The sequence below is a fragment of the Bombina bombina genome, chromosome 5 (assembly GCF_027579735.1).
Source record: "Bombina bombina isolate aBomBom1 chromosome 5, aBomBom1.pri, whole genome shotgun sequence".
Taxonomy (NCBI): domain Eukaryota; kingdom Metazoa; phylum Chordata; class Amphibia; order Anura; family Bombinatoridae; genus Bombina; species Bombina bombina.
This window is the reverse complement of record NC_069503.1, coordinates 750,715,934-750,741,863: the sequence shown is the minus strand read 5'-3', so window position 1 is coordinate 750,741,863 and position 25,930 is coordinate 750,715,934. Positions and strand designations below refer to the sequence as shown.

At 36.6% G+C, this 25,930-nt stretch overlaps 1 protein-coding gene across 1 annotated transcript in view; it reads right to left on the bottom strand.

Annotated features, from left to right (window-relative positions):
* Positions 1–21,796, bottom strand: part of SCGN (secretagogin, EF-hand calcium binding protein) — a 193,963-nt gene extending 172,167 nt beyond the window's left edge. Inside the window, exons 1-2 of the mRNA XM_053713113.1 lie at positions 21,680–21,796; positions 21,085–21,152 (exon numbers count right to left, since the gene is read on the bottom strand). Of these exons, the coding sequence (XP_053569088.1) occupies positions 21,085–21,152; positions 21,680–21,749 (138 nt within the window). The 5' untranslated portion in view covers positions 21,750–21,796. The remainder of the gene's footprint in view (positions 1–21,084; positions 21,153–21,679) is intronic.
* Positions 21,797–25,930: the final 4,134 nt, after the last annotated feature.

Genomic DNA, 25,930 nt, shown 5'->3' with positions numbered 1-25,930 from the left:
AATAAAATAAATTACATTAACAAAATACAATTAACTAAATTACATAAAAACAACAACACTAAATTACACAAAATAAAAAAGAAATGATCAAATAAGTAAACTAATTACACCTAATCTAAAAGCCCTATCAAAATAAAAAAGCTCCCCCAAAATAAAAAAAAACCCTAGCTTACAATAAACTACCAATGGCCCTTAAAAGGGCCTTTTGCTGGGCATTTCCTCAAAGAAATCAGCTCTTTTACCTGTAAAAAAAAAAAAATACAAACAACCCCCCAACAGTAAAACCCACCACCCACACAACCAAATAAAATCCTATCTAAAAAAACCTAAGCTCCCCATTGCCCTGAAAAGGGCATTTGTATGGGCATTGCCCTTTAAAAGGGCATTTGGCTCTTTTTCCGCCCAAACCCTAAGCTAAAAATAAAACCCACCCAATAAACCCTTAAAAAAACCTAACACTAAACCCCAAAGATCCACTTACAGTTTTTGAAGACCCGACATCCATCCTCAATTAAGCGGCAGAAGTCCTCATCGAAGCCAGCAGAAGTCTTCATCCAAGCCGGCAGAAGTCTTCATCCAGACGGCATCTTCTATCTTCATCCATTCAGCGCAGAGCGGATCCATCTTCAAGACATCCGGCACGGAGCATCCTCTTCAATCGACATCTCTTCCAGAATGAAGGTTCCTTTAAGGGATGTCATCCAAGATGGCATCCCTTGAATTTCTGATTGGCTGATAGAATTCTATCAGCCAATCGGAATTGAAGGGTAAAAAATCCTATTGGCTGATGCAATCAGCCAATAGGATTGAGCGTCAATTCTATTGGCTGATCCAATCAGCCAATAGGATTGAGCTCACATTCTATTGGCTGTTCCAATCATATAAATGCGGCGCGGTTTATGTGATACCAAAACCGCATGAAAACTGGCATTGCCGGCTTTTGCGGGCGATGCTGCATATGTAATCTTGCCCCATGTTTTTTAAGCTTTTTGTCCGTATTGCAAATGTTACGAGTTGAAAGTAAACATGTTCGCTCATGCACAATCACGATTTACGTTTGTTGGGTTAGTGTGACTAGAAAGCTTGCATAAAGGGTAGGGGAAGAAAAAAGTTGCATTAAATACAACATAAATACACTTAAATGTACAGTTACACTCTTATAAACACTATCTGATAAAAATTAATTAGAAAAAACTATTATTAAGCAAAGTTATAAGGGCTCAAAGATATATGTGTTGACATAGTACCTTTGTCTGACACTTTGGCGCATGCTCCGATCCCCACTTAGACAGCGGAGACTGCAGCTGGCGGCAGAAGGTATCTGCCTGTATACAGAAATATATAAAAAAATGAGTTGTTCAAAACAGAATACAATATATCTGTTTTGATCAACTCATTTTTTAAAAATATTTCTGTATATTTCATGTTTTTATGATTTATTTTATTTTTGTGTATAAATTAATATTAAATGCACTTTGTTTTTATTCCTTTTTCTGTAGCCAGATACTACATATATATTTAGCTTTTATTAGCGCCTGTTTTTTAGGATACTTTGGAGGGATCCTTGATTCTGTGGCATCTATTTATCAAAGCGTCGACTTTCTTGCATTCAACGGCACCAATACTCTCGCCTAAGATCGCCTAACATCATGGCCGCGGACCTGAATACGTTCTCCAAAGTTACAAAAAAAGCTGTCAAAAGCCACGCACCAAGTACGGGGCGATGAGCAGCGGACTGTTGTTAACAGTCATCGATCTTGCAGCTCTTCACCTTTTTTTCAGCTTTCTTGGTACCCTGTCACAAAACAGCCACACTATACTATACTGTTTACCCCCTATACCGCCGCTCCCAGAGCCCACCACAACTCTAATAAAGTGTTTACCCCCTAAACTGCCACTCTCGGACCCTGCCGCAGCTCTAATAAAGTGTTTAACCCCTAAACCGCCGCTCCCGGACCCCGCCGCAACTCTAATAAATGCATTAACCCCTAAACTGCTGCTCCCAGAGCCCACCACAACTAAATACAATTATTAACCCCTAAACCGCCGCTCCCGGACCCCGCCACCACCTACATTATACTTATTAACCCCTAATCTGCCCCCTGCACCACCGCCACCTACCTACATTTATTAACCCCTAATCTGCCGCCCCCAACGTCGCCGACACTATATTAAATTTATTAACCACTAAACCTAAGTCTAACCCTAACCCTAACACCCCTAACTTAAATATAATTTAAATATATCCAAATAAATATTACTATCATTAACTAAATAAATCCTATCTAAAACTAAATACTTACCTATAAAATAAACCCTAAGATAGCTACAATATAACTAATAGTTACATAGTAGCTATCTAAGGGTTTATATTTATTTTACAGGCAAGTTTGTATTTATTTTAACTAGGTACAATAGTTATTAAATATTTATTAACTATTTAATAACTTCCTAGTTTAAATAAATACAAATATACCTGCAAAATAAAACCTAACCTAAGTTACAATTACACATAACACTACAATATAATTAAATTAATTCCCTATTCTAAATACAATCAAATACAATTAAATTTTTTTATCTAAAATACAAAAAAACCCCACTAAATTACAGAAAATAATAAACAAATTACAAGATTTTTTAAACTAATTACACCTAATCTAATCCCCCTAACAAAATAAAAAAGCCCCCCCCAAAATAAAAAAGCCCTACCCTACACTAAATTACAAATAGCCCTTAAAAGGGCCTTTTGCGGGGCATTGCCCCAAAGTAATCAGCTCTTTTACCTTAAAAAAACCTAACACTAACCCCTTGAAGATTACCCTACCTTGAGAAGTCTTCACCCAACCGGGCCGAAGTCCTCCACGAAGCCGGCAGAAGTGGTCCTCCAGATGTGTAGAAGTGATCCTCCAGACGGGCAGAAGTGATCCTCCAGACGGGCTGAAGTCTTCATCCAGGCGGCATCTTCTATTTTCATCCATCCGGCGCGGAGCGGCTCCATCTTCAAGACATCTGACTCGGAGCATCCTCTTCAAACGACGCCCAACTGAAGAATGAAGGTTCCTTTAAATGACGTCATCCAAGATGGCGTCCCTTTAATTCCGATTGGCTGATAGAATTCTATCAGCCAATTGGAATTAAGGTAGGAAAAATCCTATTGGCTGATGCAATCAGCCAATAGGATTGAGCTTGCATTCTATTGGCTGATTGGAACAGCCAACAGAATGCAAGCTCAATCCTATTGGCTGATTGCATCAGCCAATAGGATTGAACTTCAATCCTATTGGCTGATTGCATCAGCCAATAGGATTTTTCCTACCTTAATTCCGATTGGTTGATAGAATTCTATCAGCCAATCGGAATTAAAGGGACGCCATCTTGGATGACATCATTTAAAGGAACCTTCATTCTTCAGTTGGACGTCGTTTGAAGAGGATGCTCTCCTTCGGATGTCTTGAAGATGGAGCCGCTCCACGCCGGATGGATGAAGATAGAAGATGCCGTCTGGATGAAGACTTCTGCCCGTCTGGAGGATCACTTCTGCCCGTCTGGAGGATTACTTCTGCCCGTCTGGAGGACCACTTCTGCCGGCTTCGTGGAGGACTTCGGCCTGGTTGGGTGAAGACTTCTCAAGGTAGGGTGATCTTCAAGGGTTTAGTGTTAGGTTTTTTTAATGGGGGATTGGGTGGGTTTTAGAGTAGGATTGGTTGTGTGGGAGATGGGTTTTAATGTTTGGGGGGTTGTAAACATTTTTTACAGGTAAAAGAGCTGATTACTTTGGGGCAATGCCCCGCAAAAGGCCCTTTTAAGGGCTATTTGTAATTTAGTGTAGGGTAGGGCTTTTTTATTTTTGGGGGCTTTTTTATTTTGTATGGGGGATTAGATTAGGTGTAATTAGTTTAAAAATCTTGTAATTATTTTATTATTTTCTGCAATTTAGTGTTTGTTTGTTTTTGTACTTTAGATAAAAAAATTTAAATTGTATTTAATTGTATTTAGTTTAGGGAATTTATTTAACTATAGTGTAGTGTTAGGTGTAATTGTAACTTAGGTTAGGTTTCATTTACAGATATATTTTTCTTTATTTTAACTAGAAAGTTATTAAATAATTAATAACTATTTAATAACTATTGTACCTAGTTAAAATAAATACAAACTTGCCTGTAAAATAAAAATAAACCCTAAGATAGCTACAATGTAACTATTAGTTATATTGTAGCTATCTTAGGGTTTATTTTATAGGTATTTAGTTTTAAATAGGAATAATTTAGTTCATGATAGTAATATTTATTTAGATATATTTAAATTATATTTAAGTTAGGGGGTGTTAGGGTTAGGTTTAGGTTTAGGGGTTAATAAATGTAATATAGTGGCGGCGGTCTAGGGGGGGCAGATTAGGGGATAATAAATATAATGTAGGTGGCGGCGGTGTAGGGGGGGCAGATTAGGGCTGTTTAGACTCGGGGTACAAGTTAGGGTGTTAGGTGTACACGTTCCCATAGGAATCAATGGGATATTGGGCAGCAGAGAACATAAGCTCTCACTGCTTTCCAACTCCCGTTGATTCCTATGGCATCCGCCGACTCCAGGGCGGCGGATTGAAAACCAGGTACGCTGGGCCGGAATAGTGCTGAGCGTACCTGGTAGTAGTTTGATAACTTCCAAAAGTAGTCAGATTGTGCCGAACTTGCGTTCGGAACATCTGTAGTTGACGTAAGCATCGATCTGTGTCGGACTGAGTCCGGCGGATCGTATGTTACGTCACTAAATTCTACTTTTGCCGGTTTGTAGGGTTTGATAAATAAGGCGAATCAGGCTCGCCACAAATACGCTGCGGAATTCCAGTGTATTTGTGGTTGACGGCTTGATAAATAGATGCCTGTGGCTTTATTTTAGTATCCATCTTAGCACAGTGCATTTCTAGTCTATTATAAACGTGGTCAGTACAGTGAGATTGCATAAACACGGTTGGTAGAGTGATGTTGCATAAGCACAATTGCTAAAGTAAGATTGCATTAACGAGGTTGGTACAGTGAGTTACAGCTTTGTGTGAAAAAAGCAGCTCATTAGTTCCAAAGGTAGAAATTTTGCCATTTTATAAAACATTTTACAGTGTGAGAACTGTCTCAAAACCCACTATTGTGCTGCCTCATTTTTTTAAGTGAGAGAGTATCCTGTACTATTAATCTTGTTTCTAATCCAAAAACAATAAACAGACTTAGAAAAAATGTATAATGATCAATTTAACTGTATAATGTATAATGTATACAATTACCCATTATAGACACATGCACTGTTTATCCATATTGCTACAACTTAAATGGTATGCTTTTTATCTGCTTTCAAAACAATTCAGGTTGCATGTCCACGTCCCTTTAAAATGTATTATTTTTTTATGTTTGCTATTATGACTATTTTGTTATCTGTTATCTGCTTAGCTATGTAACTTTAGCCTAAACTTCCTCCCAATTGTTCTCCTCTAATACAATCTAATTTGCGTGTGTAACTCCTGTGTAGCTAGGCTTCCTGTAACCAGATGTCAGGAATCAAATCAAACACTGGCCCTGTGTTAAAAGTGGCATAATTGAGTTTAAAACTGTAGTTAGAAACTTAAAGGAGAAACTGCAATCATCATCTCTAACAATCCATTATTAACAGGTAATCCTCACTAATTATACACCTGCACTATGCTCTCCATGTCTGCTCTTATCTTTCCTTCTCCTAAAACTCACTGCATGTCCCTTTAACAAAAATAATAACAACCACCACACCATCCATATCTCACCCTCCCTTCTCTTATCCCCTTTGGTATCCTCTCATGAACTACTATTTCTCTTTAGAAACACTTACCCATCTAACTCTCCTGTCTTTAATCATACCCGCTCTTACAAGTCACTCTTACCTTCTCACACAACTACTTCTGCCCAGTACCAATCATCAAACTTCCACTCTCTTGCTCAATCTCCCACAGTAAATACTCTAGGTCATGCATACCTAACAATCTCATCGTCATTATTTCACAGCTCTTATCCCTTGTATTTTACTGTGCTCTCTGGAACGCTCATTCTGTCTGTAACAAAGTTACAACCATTCATGTTTCTAACAATTTCAACTGTATCACAATTACCGAAACCTGGCTATCTTCTTCTAACACTGCTGCTCTCATGCATGGTGGTCTCCACTTTAGCCATGCCCCTATGCCACGTGAGAGGCATGGTGGTGATGCTGGGATCCTGCTCTCCCCTTCCTGCACCTATAAGTACCTGCCTCCACTCCCATCTCTCTCCTTCTAGTTCAGTGCATTCGCCTGTCCTCCCCCTCTCTCTCTCTCTCTCTGAGTGGCAGTTATCTATCGCCCACCTGGACCAACCTCCCTATTTCTCGAAAACTTTGCCGCCTGGCTTCCTCACTTTCTTTCTACAAATATACCCACTCTGATACAAAGGGATTTCAACATTCCCATTGCTAACCCATCTGCCCCTGCTGCCTCTAAACTTCTTTCACTCAAATCCTCTTTCAGTCTCTCACTGTCCACAATAATCCCTACTTACCATGGTCGGACACTCTGACCTGGTATTTTCATACCTCTGCTCTAAATCTGATTTCCCCTGTCACCCCTTTCCCATTTCCCACCACCACCTGCTCACAAATAATCTTAATATATCAGCAAAATCCACTTCTCCTTCTTGCCCACGCACCTTTAGAAATCTAAACGCTGTTAATCCAACTCAATTGGACTGTATTGAACATCTTTTTCCTCACATTTCCACTATAACCTGCACTGATCTTGCTACAGCCCACTGTACTGTACTTCAATGTCGATCCGTATCAGGGACAATCTCTGTCTCAGTGTAATCTCGATATTCTTCTTGAGAGTTTTCAAGAAAAAGCCCTGTAAGAGGGAAAACGCATTGATGATAGAGCCACAGCTCTCCTATGCTACAATATATTTTGGATTACTCTCAAGAAGAACATCGAGATTACGCTGAGACAGAGATTGTCCCTGATACGGTTTGGACATTGAACCAGCCAGGGAAAATCTGGAACTCACTGAAATAAGTTCAAGGCTGTCACAAGGCTGCTGCAAGGCATCTACAACAAGACGACACTGTCAGTTTATCCTGCGTGCACAATTGCACTAAGAGCGGATACTTAATTTCTGTTTTCTTCTGCAATATAGCGGCCACTATCTCCTACACTAGAACGGTCCTGACCAATAGGACCCCAGCTTGGAGACGGCGCCCACGTTCTGTGACGTCACCAGCCACACACGCGCCTTCACGGAGGTGTAAGTTTGAAAGCCGTTTGAGCCAAAGACAGCACTCGGAAGGAAGGTAATACGTATTTAGTCATACCAAGAATCTGGATTTAGTTCTTAGAGACTCTTTTTTGGGGGGCTCTGTTTATTTCTCCAGAATTACATCAGAGACTTTAATCCCCTATGGTGGCAACAATATTATCGTTTTCATTTTAGCAACTTATATCGGAGACGTCCGATTTTTACATAGTATCCTGATTATTGTTGTTTGTGTTTTATTGTTTTAATATATTTTATTAAATTTGGCATAGCCATACTTTACTCTACTTTACGATATTCTTGGTTTATATCTGTGCACCTTAAGCTTTTAGTGCTTCTCTATACACATTTTGTTTACTATATATCTGATATTGTTTTGCATAAATATTCTGTAGATTTATACTTATATATATATATATATATATATACGGGGCATATTACCACCTAGGAAGACAAGGCACGTGCCTAGGGCGGCAGCTTGGTGGGGGCAGCACTTTTTGGAGCTTTAGTAGGAGCGGTGAACCAGCTGAACCCCATGCGGCAGCTTCAGTATTCATTTTCTAGTGATGTTTGCTATATGAGTACAGTAAGGCTGCCTACTGAATGTAGACCTCATGTAGCAGGCATCACTAGAAAGTTAGTACAGTGACAATGCAATAAGAATGTAGAATGAGGGGCTGCCTCTAAGTCAAATCCGATCACAATTTAGTCAGAGATAGGTGTGACAGTCACACAGCACCGTTTCTCTTAGCTGCAGCAGTACTCTGCAGCTGCTACCTATGTCCTATGGAAGTAATTCACTGCCTCCCTGTCTGTAAACTGCAGGAGGACTAGGCTTTTAACACTAGCGATTTCAGCGTGTGAGAGGTTTGCTGTGGGCTGACTATCTTATGTCCCTCCCCTCCCCCTCTTGCCCTGTGGTTTTATTTTCTTCTTGGAGTCGGAGACCACAACAAATCAGGCACATTCTGACAGGAAGTGTTATTTTAGCCTGCCTGCTTTAGCGAGAGAATAGAAAATTGTGGTGCTGCAGTGTTCAACTTCACCAATTTCAGTCTCAGATGCATCTCAAACTGCTCAGCATATGGAAGTTCAAGTATGTATAAAATCAGTGACTGTTGCTGTGTTTTTTTTTATTTAGTTTTTATAACTGCTGAAACTATTGTCCGTGAAATGTGTGTCATAAATCAGTCCCAATGTTTCATTAAGTGCTCAAACTGTTTTTCTTCTGATATATACTTTTTAACCACTTCATGGAAATCAAATAGGGATAGGTTTCCTACTCCAATTTACCTAATTATCAGCTAGATTACGAGTTTTGCGTTATGATTGAAAAAGCATCGTTATGCTTCATAACGCTGCTTTTTCCCTAACGTCGCTATTATGAGTCTTGTAGGTATAGGTGTACCGCGCGCCTTTTAGCCTGTCACGCAACGTCAGTACCGCACTTTTAAAAAAGTCCTTTTTTAATGGGAGGCCAAAAAGGGAGCGGTACACCCTATACTGACAAGATCCATACCGCCATCTAAAGTCAGTAGTTATGAGTTTTACGTTACAAAGCTGTAGCATAAAACTGATAACTAAAGTGTTAAAAAGTACACTAACACCCATAAACTACCTAATAACCCCTAAACCAAGGCCATCCCGCACTGCAAACACTAAAATAAAAGTATTAACCCCTAATCTGCCACTCCGGACATCGCCGCCACTAAAAAAATTATTAACCCCTATTCCGCCACTCCCCGACATCGTTGCCACTATAATAAACCTATAAACCCCTAGACCGCCGCCCTCCTGCATCGCAAACACTATTTAAAGATTATTAACCTCCTAATCTGCCGTCCACCCACACCGCCGCTATAATAAACCTATTCACCACTAAACCGCAAGCCCCCCACAACAAAATATACTTAAATAAATTATTAACCCCTAAACCTCCGACCTCCCACATCACTAACTCTACATAAATATATTAACCCCTCATCCTAACCCTAACATAACCATAAGCCTAACAACCCCTAACTTAAATATAATTAAAATAAATCTAAATATTTCACAGGTAAGTTTGTATTTATTTTAACAAGGTAGACTAGTTAGTAAATAGTTATTAACTATTTACTAGCTACCTAGTTAAAATAAATACAAAGTTACCTGTAAAATAAAACCTAACCTGCCTTACACTAAAAACTAACATTACAATAAAATAAAATAAAATAAATTAAATTATTAAAATACAATTTTCTAACTTACAAAAAAAAAAATAAACACTAAATTACAAAAAATAAAAAACGAAATTATCAAAAATAAAAATGAATTACTCCTAATATAATAACCCTATCAAAATAAAAAAGACCTCCCAAAATAAAAAAAACCCTAGCCTACACTAAACTGCAAATGGCCCTTAAAAGGCCTTTTGCGGGGCATTGCCACAAAGAAATCAGCTCTTTTACCTGTAAAAAAAATATACAAACAACCCCCCCAACAGTAAAACCCACCACCCACCCAACCAAACCCCCCAAATAAAAACCTATCTAAATAGATCTAAACTAAACATTGCCCTGAAAAGGGCATTTGGATGGGCATTGCCCTTAAAACGGCATTTAGCTCTTTTACATTGCCCAAAACCCTAACCTAAAAAAAACCCCACCCAAAAAACCCTTAAAAAAACCTAACACTAACCCCCGACGATCCACTTACAGCTATCGAAGTCCGGACATTCATTCTCATCCAGCCAGCGAAGTCCTCATCCAAGCGGAAAGAAGTCTTCATCCAGACGGCATCTTCTGTCTTCACCCATCCGGTGAAAAGCGGGTACATCGTCTAGACATCCGGCACGGAGCATCCTCTTCTTACGGTCGTCACTGAGGATTGAGGATTGAGCTTTCATCCTATTGGCTGATTGGAACAGCCAAAAGAATGCGAGCTCAATCCATTTGGCTGATTGGATCAGCCAATAGGATGAAAGCTCAATCCTATTGGCTGATTGCAACAGCTAATAGGATTTTTTCCCCTTTAATTCCTATTGGCTGATAGAAATCTTTCAGCCAATAGGAATGTAAGGGACGCCATCTTGGATGACGTCACTTAAAGTGAACCTTCATTTTCCTAGCGACGACCATAAGAAGAGGATGCTCCGTGCCGGATGTCTTGAAGATGGACCTGCTCCGTGGCGGATGGATGAAGATAGATGATGCCATCTGGATGAAGACTTCTTTCCACTTGGATGAGGACTTCGCCGGCTGGATGAGGATCGATGTCCGGACTTCAATAACTGTAAGTGGATCGTCGGGGGATAGTGTTAGGTTTTTTTAAGGTTTTTTTTGGGTGGTTTTTTTTTTTTTAGGTTAGGGTTTTGGGCAATGTAAAAGAGCTAAATGCCCTTTTAAGGTCAATGCCCACCCAAATGCCCTTTTCAGGGCAATGTTTAGCTTAGGTTTATTTAGATAGATTTTTATTTGGGGGGTTTGGTTGGGTGGGTGCTGGGTTTTACTGTTGGGGGGTGTTTGTATTTTTTTTACAGGTAAAAGAGCTGATTTCTTTGGGGCAATGCCCCACAAAAGGCCCTTTTAAGGGCCATTGGCAGTTTAGTGTAGGCTAGGGTTTTTTTTATTTTGGGGGAGCTTTTTTATTTTGATAGGGCTATTAGATTATGAGTAATTCGTTTTTATTTTTGATAATGTGATTTTTTATTTTTGTAATTTAGTGTTTATTTTTTTTGTAAGTTAGAAAATTGTATTCTAATAATTTAATTTAATTTATTGTAATGTTAGTTTTTAGTGTAAGGCAGGTTAGGTTTTATTTTACAGGTAACTTTATATTTATTTTAACTATGTAGCTAGTAAATAGTTAATAACTATTTACTAACTTGTCTACCTAGTTAAAATAAATATAAACTTACCTGTGAAATAAAAATAAAACCTAAGATAGCTACAATATAACTATTAGTTATATTGTAGTTAGCTTAGTTTTTTTTACAGGTAAGTATGTATTTAGTTTTCAATAGGAATTATTTAGGTAATAATTGTAAGGTTTAGATTTATTTTAATTATATTTAAGTTAGGGGGTGGTAGGGTTAGGGTTAGATATAGGCTTAGGGTTACGTTAGGGTTCAGGTTATGTTAGGGTTAGGTTTAAGGGTTAATATATTTATTTAGTGTTAGTGATGTTGGATGAGGCCAGAGGTTTTGGGGTTAATAACTTTAGTATAGTGGGGGCGACATTGGGGGCTGCAGATTAGGGGTTAATAACTGTAATGTAGGTGACGGCGATGTTAAGGGCGGCAGATTAGGGGATAATAAGTGTATTTAGGTGGCGGTGATGTTAGGGGCAGCAGATTAGGGGTTAATAACTGTATGTAGGTGGCGGCGATATCATGAGCGGCAGATTAGGGGTTAATAGTTTTATTTAGGTGGCGGGATGTTAAGGGCGGCAGATTAGGGGTTAATAACATTATGTATGTGGCGGCGATGTCGGGGTGGCAGATTAGGGGTGTTTAGACGTGGTTTTTATGTTAGGGTGTTAGGTTTAAACATAACTTTTTATTTCCCCATATACATCAATGGGGCTGCGTTACGGAGCTTTTGTTTCCACAATCGCAGGTGTTAGGCTTCTTTTTTGCCTGCTCTCCCTATTGATGTCTATGGGGAAATCGTGCACGAGCACGTCAAAGCAGCGCTTGTATTTGGGTGCGGTATGGAGCTTAACGCCACCATATCGCCCGTACAAGCCTGCTTTTTGTAAACTTGTAATAGCAGCGCTACAGGGAGGTGAAATAACGCCGATTTTGTAGCGGTCGTTAATTTTCCTATAGCGCTGAAAACTCGTAATCTATCTGTAAACTCTCAAAAGATAAAACAAATTGAAAAACAAATTTTAAATATAACATTAATATAACAAATCTGTAACAAAAGTGTGCATTTATTTTTTGTTTAAAACTGTTCCATTATTTTGGTGTAAAATAGTAAAATAAGAGATAAGAAAACACATTCCCTGGTTTCTTTATATATATCTCAAAAAAACAGAAAATGGGTTTTCTTATCTTTTATTTTACAATATTATATAAAATCAATACACAAAAAAATACCTAGCTCCCAGATTTTTGACATATTTGTCAAGCACTGCCTTAGAGTACTGATGTAACTGACACACCTCCTTGCTTCCCATACATACAGACATTTGTGGAAAAACTGTGGCACATAAGTTTAATTTAGTTTGAGACAGGCTTTTAATAATGAAATATTATGTAATGTGTTATTATTATGTAGACAGTGACTGTGCTCTTAATGTTAACACATTATACAGTCTTTCATTATTAAAAACCTTTCTCAAAAATAATTAAAAACTTATGTGCCACAGTTTACTCACCCCAAATGCATCTCTCCCTTTTCCTCTTTCTCCCTACCTTTTCTCCTCTTCTTCCTTCCCTTCTCTCCTCTTATTTAGTTAAGAAAGCCAATAAAAATGTCATGTTACACCCTGTCCAAAAAAATATATATGCTAAAAATGGCCTTAAAACCTGGGAGGTGGGGGGGGGCAGCAGAATTTTAAATGCCTAGGGCAGAACAAAACCTAAATACACCACTGTATATATTCAGCACTCTTTTAGCAAAAAGCTCACAGACAAATTTCCAATATAAATATTTGATTTTAATCGTGAAAAGTAGTTCCTTTACACCAAAAGAGCATGGCCATGCAGACATTCTTGGCAATAATATTCATATAGATAAATTCATATAGATATATAGAATAGAAACCTATTGATGATAAAGTTGAACCTGACCGGTCAGGGGTACATGCAAGTACGTCATAAATAAACAGTCTATATAGCTCAAATATGTCACATAGATCACAAAAGTGTATTAGCCAGTAGGCTAATACACTTTTGTGATCTATGTGACATAGACACAGAACCCCCTGTTAGTGCAACTAGGAGGTATGTCCTGGGCAGGTAGTAAATGGGATCTAAGAGGCTAAATGCAAAATCTGTGAATAAATTTAGACTGATAATCGTATACTTATAGATGCAGTAGATGGTTGTAAATACAAAGATATTCGTTATATCAAGGGAGACCACTTCTAGTCTAACTACACCCGGCTGCACACAGCACCCCTTAGTATGGAGGTATAATGCTGGGCAGGTGCGTATAGGGATCTAAGTAGACAGGTAAGTGGACCCTCTAAATATGTACATAGCTTAAACAAGCGTACAAAAGGTTACTAGTACTGAACAGTGTTACATCCGTTATTTAGTAGAGCAACATTGTTTCATTCATGCATAGCTCAGATATAGAGCCATCAAGCAAGATGCAGAGTCTTGAAGCAAGGTGCAAGCAGCATGCAGGTTATTGCAAGTTAATAGGCATAGGCAAAGCAAGAACAAGTTCATCAGTGTATAGTCTTTGCAAAAGTATGTATGATCTTAATCAAAGACCTGCTCATACAAACTTCAGTTGACTATGCAAAACATGCGCACATAGCAATATCGGCAACAATTGTAACTTCACAAGCAGAAAATCCCTCGACAGGGAAAACCATCCAAAGCGGGTATTGCCCAGTATAATGGCTGGCTACTTGATTTCTTGGGTGTCAACAATTTTGAGTTCACACGACCTTGCTTTTAAAACACTCTATCCCGAGTATCCAAATAACTCCACGCTTGTCTCAGCAACGAATGCCGTCGTCTCCATCAGGTAACAATTTCTTGTGTGGTCTTATTCAAACAGCGGTCTTGCGTGCATCACATGACCTGATCAGCTTAGCCAGTGCCGACGCGAGTTTCACCCGTTCGTCTGTAATTCAGACCGGGCTTCGTCAGGGCGTTTATCATATATATACATGATTATATATAGGTATACATATATACAGATATATATATTTAGGAATATCAATTTATAAATACACAGATGTGCTATGTGCAGAACGTTGGAATGTAAAATATTTACAGTAAAAACAGTGTAACACTTTTTTAAATATCAGTATTGCATAAAAATGCTTTTACACTTTTTTTAATCTATTTAACTGCAAAGGGCTACACACCTAAATATATGTTTATATGTGTGTACATATGTATTGATGTGTGTATATGTGTATATATGTCTATAAGTACATATATATATACATATAAATAAATAGATATCAATATATATATATATATATATATATACCCCATTTGAAAAGTAAGATTTTAATCAATATCTCAATGAACACAAGAATAATTTGCAGAATATTGACAAAACTGAGTTTTATAGAACATTTGTTTAGCTCATTACATCAAAGTAAGGTTAATAATACAACTTAGATTACAAAATCTTCAGGTTTACTCAAAGTAGGAGATGCACATATGAATACACCTCACAACAAAAACTACTACATCTAGTATTTTGTATGACCTCTATGAATTGTAAGGACAGCACAAAGTCTTCTAGGCATGGAATGAACAAGTTGGCGACATATTGCAACATTTATCTTTTTCCATTCTTCAAGAATGACCTCTTTTAGAGCCTGGATTCTGAATGGAGAGTGATGCTCAACTTGTCTCTTCAGAATTCCCCATAGGTGTTCGATTGGGTTCAGATCAGGAGACATACTTGGCCACTGCATCACTTTCTTCAGAAATGCAGCAGTGGCTTAGATGTGTGTTTTGGATCATTGTCATGTTGGAAAATAGCATGACGACCAAGGGCACGGAAAGATGGTAACATCTTCTCTTTCAATATAGAGCAGTACACCTGTAAATTCATGATACCATCAATGAAATTCAGCTCCCTGACACCAGCAGCACTCATGCAGCCCCACCGAAAGACACTCCACCATCATGTTTCACTGTAGGCACCATGCATGTTTCATTGTACTCCTCACCTTTGCAACACCATACAGTTTTAAAGAGACAGTTCCAAAAACATTTATCTTGGTCTCATCACTCCAGAGTACAGTCCCAGTATTCTTCTTCTTCTTTTTCAGCACGTGTCCTGGCAAATTCTAGGCAGACTTTTTTGTGCATGGGCTTTATGAAAGGCTTCCTTCATGGACGACACCCATGCATGCCATGCCTCTGCATTGAACGGCGTATGGTGTCACGGGAAACAATTACCCAGGTTTGGCTTTCTACTTCTTTAGCTAACTGCAATGAACTTGCATGGTTATTTTCTTCAACCCTTCTCCTCAGAAGACGCTCCTGTCGAGGTGTTAACTTCTGTGAACGGCCTGGACGTCTCTGTGAGATGGGTGCAGTTCTATCTTTGTTACATTTTTGTATCACTTTTGCTACAGTATTCTGACTGATAAGTAAAGCATTGCTGATCTTCTTGTAGCCTTCACCTTTCTTGTGTAAATAAATTATTTTCTTTCACAGGCCTTGTGACATTTCTCTTCCATATGGTGCCATTGCTGACAGCTTGACATAGAAGGAGGTTTTCTTTTGTAAGTAAAGCCATTTTATAATCAACTGTCTGCTGGACACCTGTTTAATGAATAATTAGACTCACCTGTTGTTAAAGAATTTGTTGTCAGACATTAAGCTTTGCTCCTATGACTTTCATTGTGGTATATTATTCATTTTTGCAACATGGTCTTGAATGAATTTGTTAGGAAAAATACTGTGTTGTTGGTGCAAATTAACAAATCTTGGTTGCAATCAATGGGCCACATTTGTGGGAGTATTTTGTAGTATAGTGTCCCATAGAATATGTTGTTTCTGAAAGGTAAGTAAAGGTTTTCTGACAAATCTGTTGGGGTGTACTCACACTTTTTTGTTTCGCCAGAGCTTTGAGGATGCATTTACTTTCAACTTAAATAAAAGCAAAAATCCTGATGCACGCAAACACCTGCAATATACTCCTTATTGCTTGCACATAACTGTTAACGCTTTACTCGTAATCTGGCCCTTAATGATTATTCTAGTTCTTCACATGTAATATTACACAATGAGGGCTAGATTACAAGGGGAGCGCTAAATTATTGTGCTCCTGTAAACTGACAAATTTGCCCATTTGCAGGAGCGCAATAATTAACCAGCCATTATGAAGTCGCGGTAGCAATTAGATCTCTGGTTAATTTTCTAAAAGTGCCCCAGGCAGTTTTGGGACTTTATAAATGGTAGGTGTGGGGTGTTAGAAAAAAAATGCACTAAAAAGTGCCTTTACATTGCGGTCTCTGGGAACGCAATGCAAGCCACACAGAACTATCAAGTATAAGCCATGTAGTTAATAAAAAAGGAGTATTTATATTTGTTCTCTAGGCCTTTAAAGAAAAACACTTTTAAAACAACTACATTCCTATTAAATGAGAATTGAAACTACTACCCATGGCTGTAAAAGTTATTTAGCTAAGGGATATAGGACATAATAACTGGAAGACATGTGATGTCAAACCCTGCCTAAAAAGTCATCAGAAATTAGTCTGGAAACAAATGATGAACTGTTAAATATCCTTCATTATTAATAACACTGGTATAGGCAAACACTTTCTCCTAAGTCTGAAAATTACATAAAACTGTTTCATTGTTAAATCAAAATGCCTTATGCCTATTGCTCCAATTTTAGAAGGAAAAAAGCTTTGAGATTAAACATAGCCCTGAAGGAGGAACCAATAGAAAACTGTACATTGCCAGTGTGCACTTCAGCAGTAACGTAAAAAGCATCTTAATATGGGCTAGATTTTAAGTGGAACTCAATTAGTAAACTTTTTTGCACGTCTGGTAGCGTGCATATTACAAGTTGAAAGTAAAAAGTTTTCGCACAAGCGCTAACCCAACACACGCAGAAGAAGTTAGAATATTGCCTCAACGTTAACATATTCCCCATAGAAGTCAATGAAGCAAGCAAAGTGTAAAAAAATCTTAACACCCTACTCACTCACAATCTTGATCACATTTTCTCAAGTGTGCTAACCCGACATAAAAATATGAATATTTCATATTCCAAAAATGTTTCACATAGAAGAATATGTTCTATTTATGCATAAATACATATTTCTACATATATCTGATTGTATTTTGCTACTATATATATATATATATATATATATATATATATATATATATATATATATATATATATATATATATATATATACATATATATATAAAAATATCTGTTTATAAATACAATGAACATATTCCCTTATGTGCAGAACATTGGAATGTGAAATAATTATGCCAATGGTGATGTCATAAACCCTACCCCGTAACTTCCTTTAAGTATTTTCTGGAAGCCATAGAATACATATTGTAGCACGGTGTAAGACTTCTACAGGGTACTACCCCCACACACACAAAAAACAAAACAAATTTTTTAAAATGGCATCTAAATTGCATATAAGGGAAAGCAACATTATTTCCACAAACAAATAGGCAAGCAAACTGATCCCAAAGGTATATTCCAGAACAGTGTGGGCCCATATAAGCATAATGTACAATAGACCGTAAAACAGCACAGGTATGTAGCAAGCTTACAAACCACTGAATGTGCAGTCTGCTACAGAATTTCACTAATTGGGTGAGAGTAACCTGTAGAATGTAATCGAAGAAAACTGGTACATTTTTATTGAAGAGGTTTAGCAAAACATTATGAGAGTAAAACACTTCCTAGAAATCCATTGAGAAAACCCAAGGGATTATTGTCTCAAATTAACAGTGGTGCTCTATGTTGGTAACAATTTGCATGGCCAAGGATAGGAACCCTACCAATGTTCAGAGGATGTTTGCCCCCTGGCATAAGTAAGCATGCTGTATTGATACATGTTAATCTTCCATTCTTCTTCAGTGCAAACACTTCAAGCTGGAGCTCTGCCAATATAAAGCCAAACAGCTTAAAGCTGTTTGGCTTTATATTGGCAGAGCTCTGAAGTACCTCAAATAGGAATGTAAGGGGTATATATAGCAGAGGGTACTACCTCTCTGTCTTCTCGAAGGTGTTTCTACCTGTTCCAGAGATTAGAGACAATATATTCAGCACTACTGTTGTGGTTCTATTAGACTCTGGGAGTATTTCCGTTGTTTGTGATTGTGGGGCATCCGTAACCACCAATAGAGCTCTTGGAGTTGTCTTTAAATGGACTTGACAACCCACATCTTCCAATAAACAATGCAATAAACTTTCTAATTTACTTCTATTATCAAATTTTCTTTGCCCTCTTGTAACATATTTTTGAAAACCAGGGAAGTAAGCTCAGGAGCATGCACATGTCTGGAGCACTATATGGCAAAAGTTTACAAGAACGTTATCCCTTTGAAAGAGCACTAGATGGCAGCACTATGCTCTACCATACAGTGCTCAAGACAACTACATAGGTATCTCCACGTCAAAGAATACCATGGGAACAAATCAAATTTGATAATAGAAGTAAATTTTAAACTTTTTTAAAAAAAGTGTGCTCTGTCTGAATGACAACAGAACATTTTTGGGTATCATTTCCCTTTAACAGCCAATATGCATTCTGTCTCTAAGGATTCACTGTACACAAACATTTATTTACTCCTGGTTTCAAGTTCAATTTAAAAAACATTAACTTAACAATTTTCAAACAAAAATATATGGACACAAAATACTTTTCTTTAATGAGCTAACATACTGAAATAGTATAATTTATAAGTTGTTAAAAATAAAAACAAACTGTCATTTTTAGTAATCAATATTAAATGCAGGGCTCAAAATTTCCGCTCGCCACTAGCCATTGGTGAGTGGAAATGTTATGGTGGTGAGTGAAAGTTAGTGAGTGAATGTTGATTTAACAATTACTCACTTTCACTCACACACCTTAAATGCCAAAGTATGGTGGGGTCATGTAAGTTAGTTATTGTATTTGTATTCCTATGGCAGCACTGACAAACACACATTTTTGGCTATGCGCTACAAATATTATCTGAAGGGATAGTATATGCAATATCTATGAAAGGGCAAGTATATGCTATCCCCTAGGGTTGTAGGGACCCCATTAATGCTTAGATTGTTACTTTTAAGGGTGTAACATGCAGAGAGAGAGAAATTGGAGAGGAAAAGTGAAAGTAGAGAAGTATAGTTCAGAGAGAGTGGAGAAATAAAAGGAAGAGTGAAGAGATATGAGAGGGGGGGGGGGGGAGTGTAAAGAGGAGGCCTGAGAGAGAAGGGAGATTGAAGAAAGGCAGCAGTGGAGAGAGTTATGAGAGAGAAGGAAGGGATAATATTTAAAAAAAAAAAAAAAAATCTCCAGGTCTGCTATGACCTTCCATGACTGTCAGCACTCTCTTCCCTCACTCTCTCAGTTAAAGAATTTCTTTTTTTCTATCCAGCTGTTGCCTTCCCCAGAACCCCTAGTTGATGTTGCAAACTGCTATGCACTTTTTTAAAAAATGAATGTATTACTGTATAGTATTATTTAATTTGTTATGGTATAAAATAAAAACAATATTAAAAATGACTGCACAATAAGGTGTTTCACAATGGCTAAACATATATGTAGTAGTGGGTGTGGTGTAAGCAAGTAGTGGGTGGAATCGAGTGGCAAGCAACATTTTAAACTGGCTAGTAGCTTAAAGGGACATGAAACCCCAAATTTTTCTTTCATGATTTAGACAGAGACTACAATTTTAAACAGCTTTCCAATTTAGTTCTATTACTTAATTTGATTCCTTCTCTTGTTATCATTTGCTGAAAGGTTTATCTAGGCAAGTTAGGAGCAGCAGATAACCTAGGTTCTAGCTGTTGATTGGTGGCTGGCTGCATATATATATTGATTGTGATTGGCTCACCCATGTGTTCATTTAGAAAACAGTTGTGCATTGCTGCTCCTTCAACAAATGATACCAAGAGAATGAAACATATTAAATAATAGAAGTTAATTAGAAAGTTGCTTAAAATTGTATTCTCTATCTGAATAATGAAAGAAAAGTTTTGGTTTCATATCCCTTTAAGATTGGAAATTTTGATCCCTGTTAAACGTATTTCTAAATATATGGGGCGGGGGGTTTAATATAAAATTACCTAAACAAACTGTTTTAGAGGTACAAAGAATTACTCAGCAAGCAAAGTTATAAAATACATAAAACGATATCACACTGATAAAGTGCAGAAAATGTTCTAGAAAAGGTCTTCAGAAACCTTCACTTAAATGCATCAACTCAGTTCAAACACAATTTTTCATCTATGCATTGTTACTAAGCAATATAATATTATTATTATTATTGTGACAATCAATGTCATATTGCTGTTTGATTAGATTATGTTTTAATATGCATCACTCACATTTAATCATAACTCATTACTGTCTAAGCTGTATCTTCAATAATGATATAATTTTACAATTATTTAATATGTGAAACTAGACAGTTGCATGTTAAGGTTTAGAAAGGAGATGCTATTTTGAGTTCAAGTTATTATAATTTTCTTAATCTCCAATGCAAATCTCTGAATTTTTAAATTTCTCATACCTGGTATGTTTCTTCATACAGCATTCCATTATCAGTTAAATTACAAAAGCTTTATTTGTGTCAATTTAAATATCATCTGTCCTTGGTTCAATAAGAATGTAAACTACACTATATATATCCCAAACACAGTCCAACAATCTTTTATATACATAGATTGTATTCTTATTTATAAATATGTAGAATTAATTCTAATTTGCAGCAATGTACATTTGTTGTATTGCTATATTGTTATCTAATAAATTAGACTATAGCAATGCATGGTGTGGATTCCTTGCAAAGTGTTTAAAACTTTTTTTCCTTTGCAGAATACATGTTAAATTTGGCAGGGGTTGAAGATTTATTTTAGAAAATCGTGATATTCATTATCCATTACAATAGTACTTACAGTGCCAAGTTTCTTAAGCAGATGCATAAAGAAATCATCTAGCTCTTTGCCTTCAATGTAACCATTGTCTAAAATGAATAGAAAACACAAGTTAAATATATATCTTATAAAATATACCAAAAACCAGGCCATGCCAAAAAAAAAAAAATACGATACCTTCAAAACATATAATTTAAGAAACTGCTAGATACGTAGTTTTTTTATTATTAGACTAATATTACTGTTGCTTTTATTTTTAAATGGGATATAACTCTGTTTCATTGATTACATTATACACAGCGTTTAGGAACATTTCATAGAGAACAAAAATGTAACAGCTTATGTATGGAAATACAATGTAATACATTTATTATATCATATATTTCATTTTTTTTAAAATAAGCATTAACTTTGCATTATAAATCAGTGAACATCCACTAATAGTAACCCAGATATATCCAGTGTATGCTGAAATTAAGACCATAATCTAAAGTAGACTGTCACTAAGTCATACAGTTAAAAAATAGCCATTCTTCTCTTTAAACTATACAAAGAGAAATATTTACGCTTTCCTTTATTTTTACGTTCCAAAAGTATCTAAAAGTAATTTACTTACCATCAGAATCAAAACGTAACCAAATTTCAAGAAATTCTGCAGCATCGAGTTTGAGAAAACTGCTGTCCATGGTGCTGAATGATTTTTCTGAGCAGCAGAGATTGTGTGTAGCTGGCACTGAAGCTGAACCTTATCTGTAACTACAGCTCACTAGTCTATTTATACTTCTCTATTCCCTCCCATGAAACACTTGTTGCTTTGGTTCCAAGAGACAGAAATGTAACATATGGGTTGCTGTATTCCACATGCTGGGCTGAAGGAAAAGTGATGAACATTGGGGGCAAAGTCCACACAGTATATAATCGATGGCATTGTCAGCAGTCATTTGCACTGTGCAAAGCATTGTGTTGCTTTGTGCACTCTATTAAAACAGATCCTGACTCTTACGAGCACAACATTCATCTGACGTCCTTGGTATGAAAAGTGGTTGCTTGAATCTCGAGGTGTGTGTTTTTTTTAGAAAAAAAACACGTCAATAGTAGTAAGTGTGAATAATAGCTAGTCTTCAGAACAGGGTTTGAATGCTGTTTACACATATCGGTATCATGACTTGGAAACATAAAAAAATAAATGTGGAGATAATAGCAATAAATGTGACACAAAACATAAAATGCCTATTTGTATAATTGCCTTTTAAAAATATCTGAATAATAAGGTTTTACACTAATGCACACACAATCCAAATGTGTTTATCTTTTGGATTAGAGAGGGAAGTTTTGGCTGTTACTGTTTCAGTTTAGAAGATGCTGTATCTTTTATTCTTTTCTTTTTGTTGTTATTGTTAGTGACTTTTTGATGTCTTCTGATTACCTGTAAACTAAACAGTTTATTACTTAGTTCAAAACTGGAGACATCACCCTTTAACCCATCTATTAGGATTAGTTATGTAAACTTTTGGAACAGTCAACTTGCACCATACCCTAAAGAGAGGAGGAAAGGATTCAATTATAAGGGTGCTGGTAACAGGTGGTAAGGATATATGCATAATGCTTTCATATCAACTAACAAGAATCAAGTACAATACTTTCTATAATCATGTTGATATGTTACAGTTGTACATTTTAGGTGATATTGTCATTGCAGCTTGCAGAGCTATGATTTTTATGCTGTTTTTGAGACAGATGTTCTACCAAGAGCCCAACTACTCAACCATCTAGGGCCATGATCTTTGGAGGTCTCATAAGAACACCTTTTTAAATTACTTTTATGCTTAACCTAAGAATTCCAATTATAATGTAATATACTATTATGTAATATACTATATTACATTACTTCCTTCAGTGGTTACTGCACCCTACAATCATAAATGTGCATCAATAACTGATTGAATTTCACAGAATCGGAATAAAAAAAAAAAACAGAAACACAACAATTTCCAACATATTTCCTGGAGCAGAAGGTGGTATAATTTCCCGAAGCACGCATCAGTTACCCTGCATGCATATGTAAAAAAGCCTTTAGGTGGAAGTTGCTATTGAACAACTGCTACTTTACTACTATTTAACAAAGTCTACAACTTCCAGGAACAGTTGTTCATTTATTACATTGTCAACAAATGAATAATTGTTATGAGAAGTATTTAATTTCCTGCTACATAGTAACATAGTAACTTAGTAACTGAGGTTGAAAGAAGACAATATGTCCATTGAGTTCAACCTATACATATTCTACCTAATTTACAATAAACAAGCTACCAATTAAACTTACATTTAATAATTAGAAAGCTGACCCATTAATGCAAGCAATCATATCCCTGAATTCTGTCTTTACCCAGAAATACAAACCATTTTTAAATTTATATAAAGTATTGGTAGTCTCTACCTCCTTGGGCAAGGTGTTCCACAGTTTAAATATCATTTCCTCTAGCCTTAGATTGACCTCTTGTCACAAACAAATGCCTTGGAATAAACAGGATTTCCAACAACTGGGCCATGATTATTTATATAAAGTAATCAAATCACCTCTGCTGTGTCGCATTGAAAAAAAATCCTTTGCTAAAAATGACAGAGACATGTAAACCAGTATTCATTTGGTTCTATAATCCATGAACCATTATAGATCAGTTGCAATGTTTGAGTTAAATGTTGCATGAATACAGATAGCTCTCATTCTGCATTGATTAGTTTTGCACCGATTCACAATAGCAACAGGTAAAACATTCATGGCACACCTTGATGACATTTTAAGAGTTTGTTAGAGCCTAGCGTCTAATGCTCACTTGATTTTGATTTAATGGGGCTAAGTATAAAGGGACATGAAACCCAAAATCTTTCTTTCATGATTTAGATAGAGAACATTTTAACAACTTTCCAATTTACTTCTATTATTTAATTTGGTTCATTCTTCAGATATCCTTTGTTGAAGAAATAGCAATGCACAGGGTGAGCCAATCACACAAAGCATCTATGTGCAGCCACCACTTAGCAGCTACTGAGCCTATCTAGATTTGCTTTTCAACAAAGGATATCGAGAGAATGAAGCAAATTAGATAATATAATTAAATTGGAATGTTGTTTAAAATTGCCTGCTCTTTCTAAATCATGTGGGTTTCATGTCCCTTTAAGATCAAGTAAAAAGGGACAGTATACTGTAAAATTGTCTTCCCTTTATGTGTTTCCAATTACCTTTTTTTTTACTAGATGCAGAGTGTAATATGAAAGAGAATTTGCTTTTTAAGGTTTATTTGTGTATGTTAAATAGCTGATTTTCACTTAGATTACAAGTTTTGCGCTATAGAGGGTGCGAAACGAAAGCAATGTTTGCAAACTCCATAGCGCTGCCGTTACAAGTTTTTAAAAAGCAGCCTTGTGCGTGCGATATGCTTGCGTTGAGCTCCATACCGCACAAAATACAAGCGCTGCTTTGACTTGCTCGTGCATGCTTTCCCCATAGAGGGAGAGAGTGTTCGAAAAAAAACTAACAGCTGCGATCGTGGAATGAAAAGCTCCGTAACGCAGCCCCATTGATGTCTATGGGGGAAAAAGTTACTTTTAAACCTAACACCCTAACATAAACCCCACGTCTAAACACCTCTAATCTGCTGCCCCCGACATTGCTGCCACCTACATAATGTTATTAACCCTTAATCAGCCGCTCCCGATATCGCTGCCACCAAAATAAATCTATTAACCCCTAATTCGCTGTTCCCAATATCACCACCACTATACTAAAGTTAATAACCCCTATTCCCCCACACCCCAACATCGCCCACATTATAATAAAGATATTAACCCCTATTCCGCCGCTTCCCGACATCGCCACCACTAAATAAAGTTATTAACCCCTAAACCTCTGGCCTCCCACATCACTACCACTAAATAAACCTATTAACCCCTAAACCACCACCCCCCCCCCACATCGCAACAACCTAAATTAAACTATATTAACCCCTTAACTTAACCTTAAACCTAACCCTAACCGTAACCCTAAAACTAACCCTAACACCCCCAAACTTTATCATAATTAAAATAGAGCTAAATTAAAGTTACAATTATTAACTACATAATACCTATTTAAAACTAAATACATACCTGTGAAATAAAACCTAAAGTAGCTACAATATAACTGATAGTTATATTGTAGCTAGCTTAGGTTATATTTTTATTTCACAGATAAGTTTGTACTTATTTTAACTAGGAAGACTAGTTAATAAATAGTTATTAACTATTTACTAACTACCTAGTTAAAATAAATACAAACTTACCTGTGAAATAAAACCTACGCTGCCTTACACTAAAACCGAACATTACAAAAATAAAAAAAAATACCATTACAAAAAGTAAAAAACACTAAAATTACAAAAAATAAAAAAACCTACCATTACAAAAAATAACAAATGAAATTATCCAAAACAATAAAAATGATTCCTATTCCAATACCCTGTTTTAAAAAAAAACAAAAACCCTAATCTATAATAAACTACCAAGGGCCCGTAAAAGGGCCTTTTGTAGGGCATTGCCCTAAAGAAATCAGCTCTTTTTTCTACAAAAGAAAAACATTCACCCCTAACAGTATACAATCCCCACCACCCCCAAACCCACAATATAAAAATAAAGTAAAACCTAATCTACCCATTGCCGTGAAAAGGGCATTTGTGTGGGCATAGCCCTTAAAAGAGCATTCAGCTCTTTTGCTGCCCATTAAAAATAAAAAAATGTCTATTCTAAAAAAAAAAACACCCCCCAAAAAAAAACATTAAGCAAAATAACAAACAAATTATCCAAAATAATAAAAAATATTCCTATTCTAATA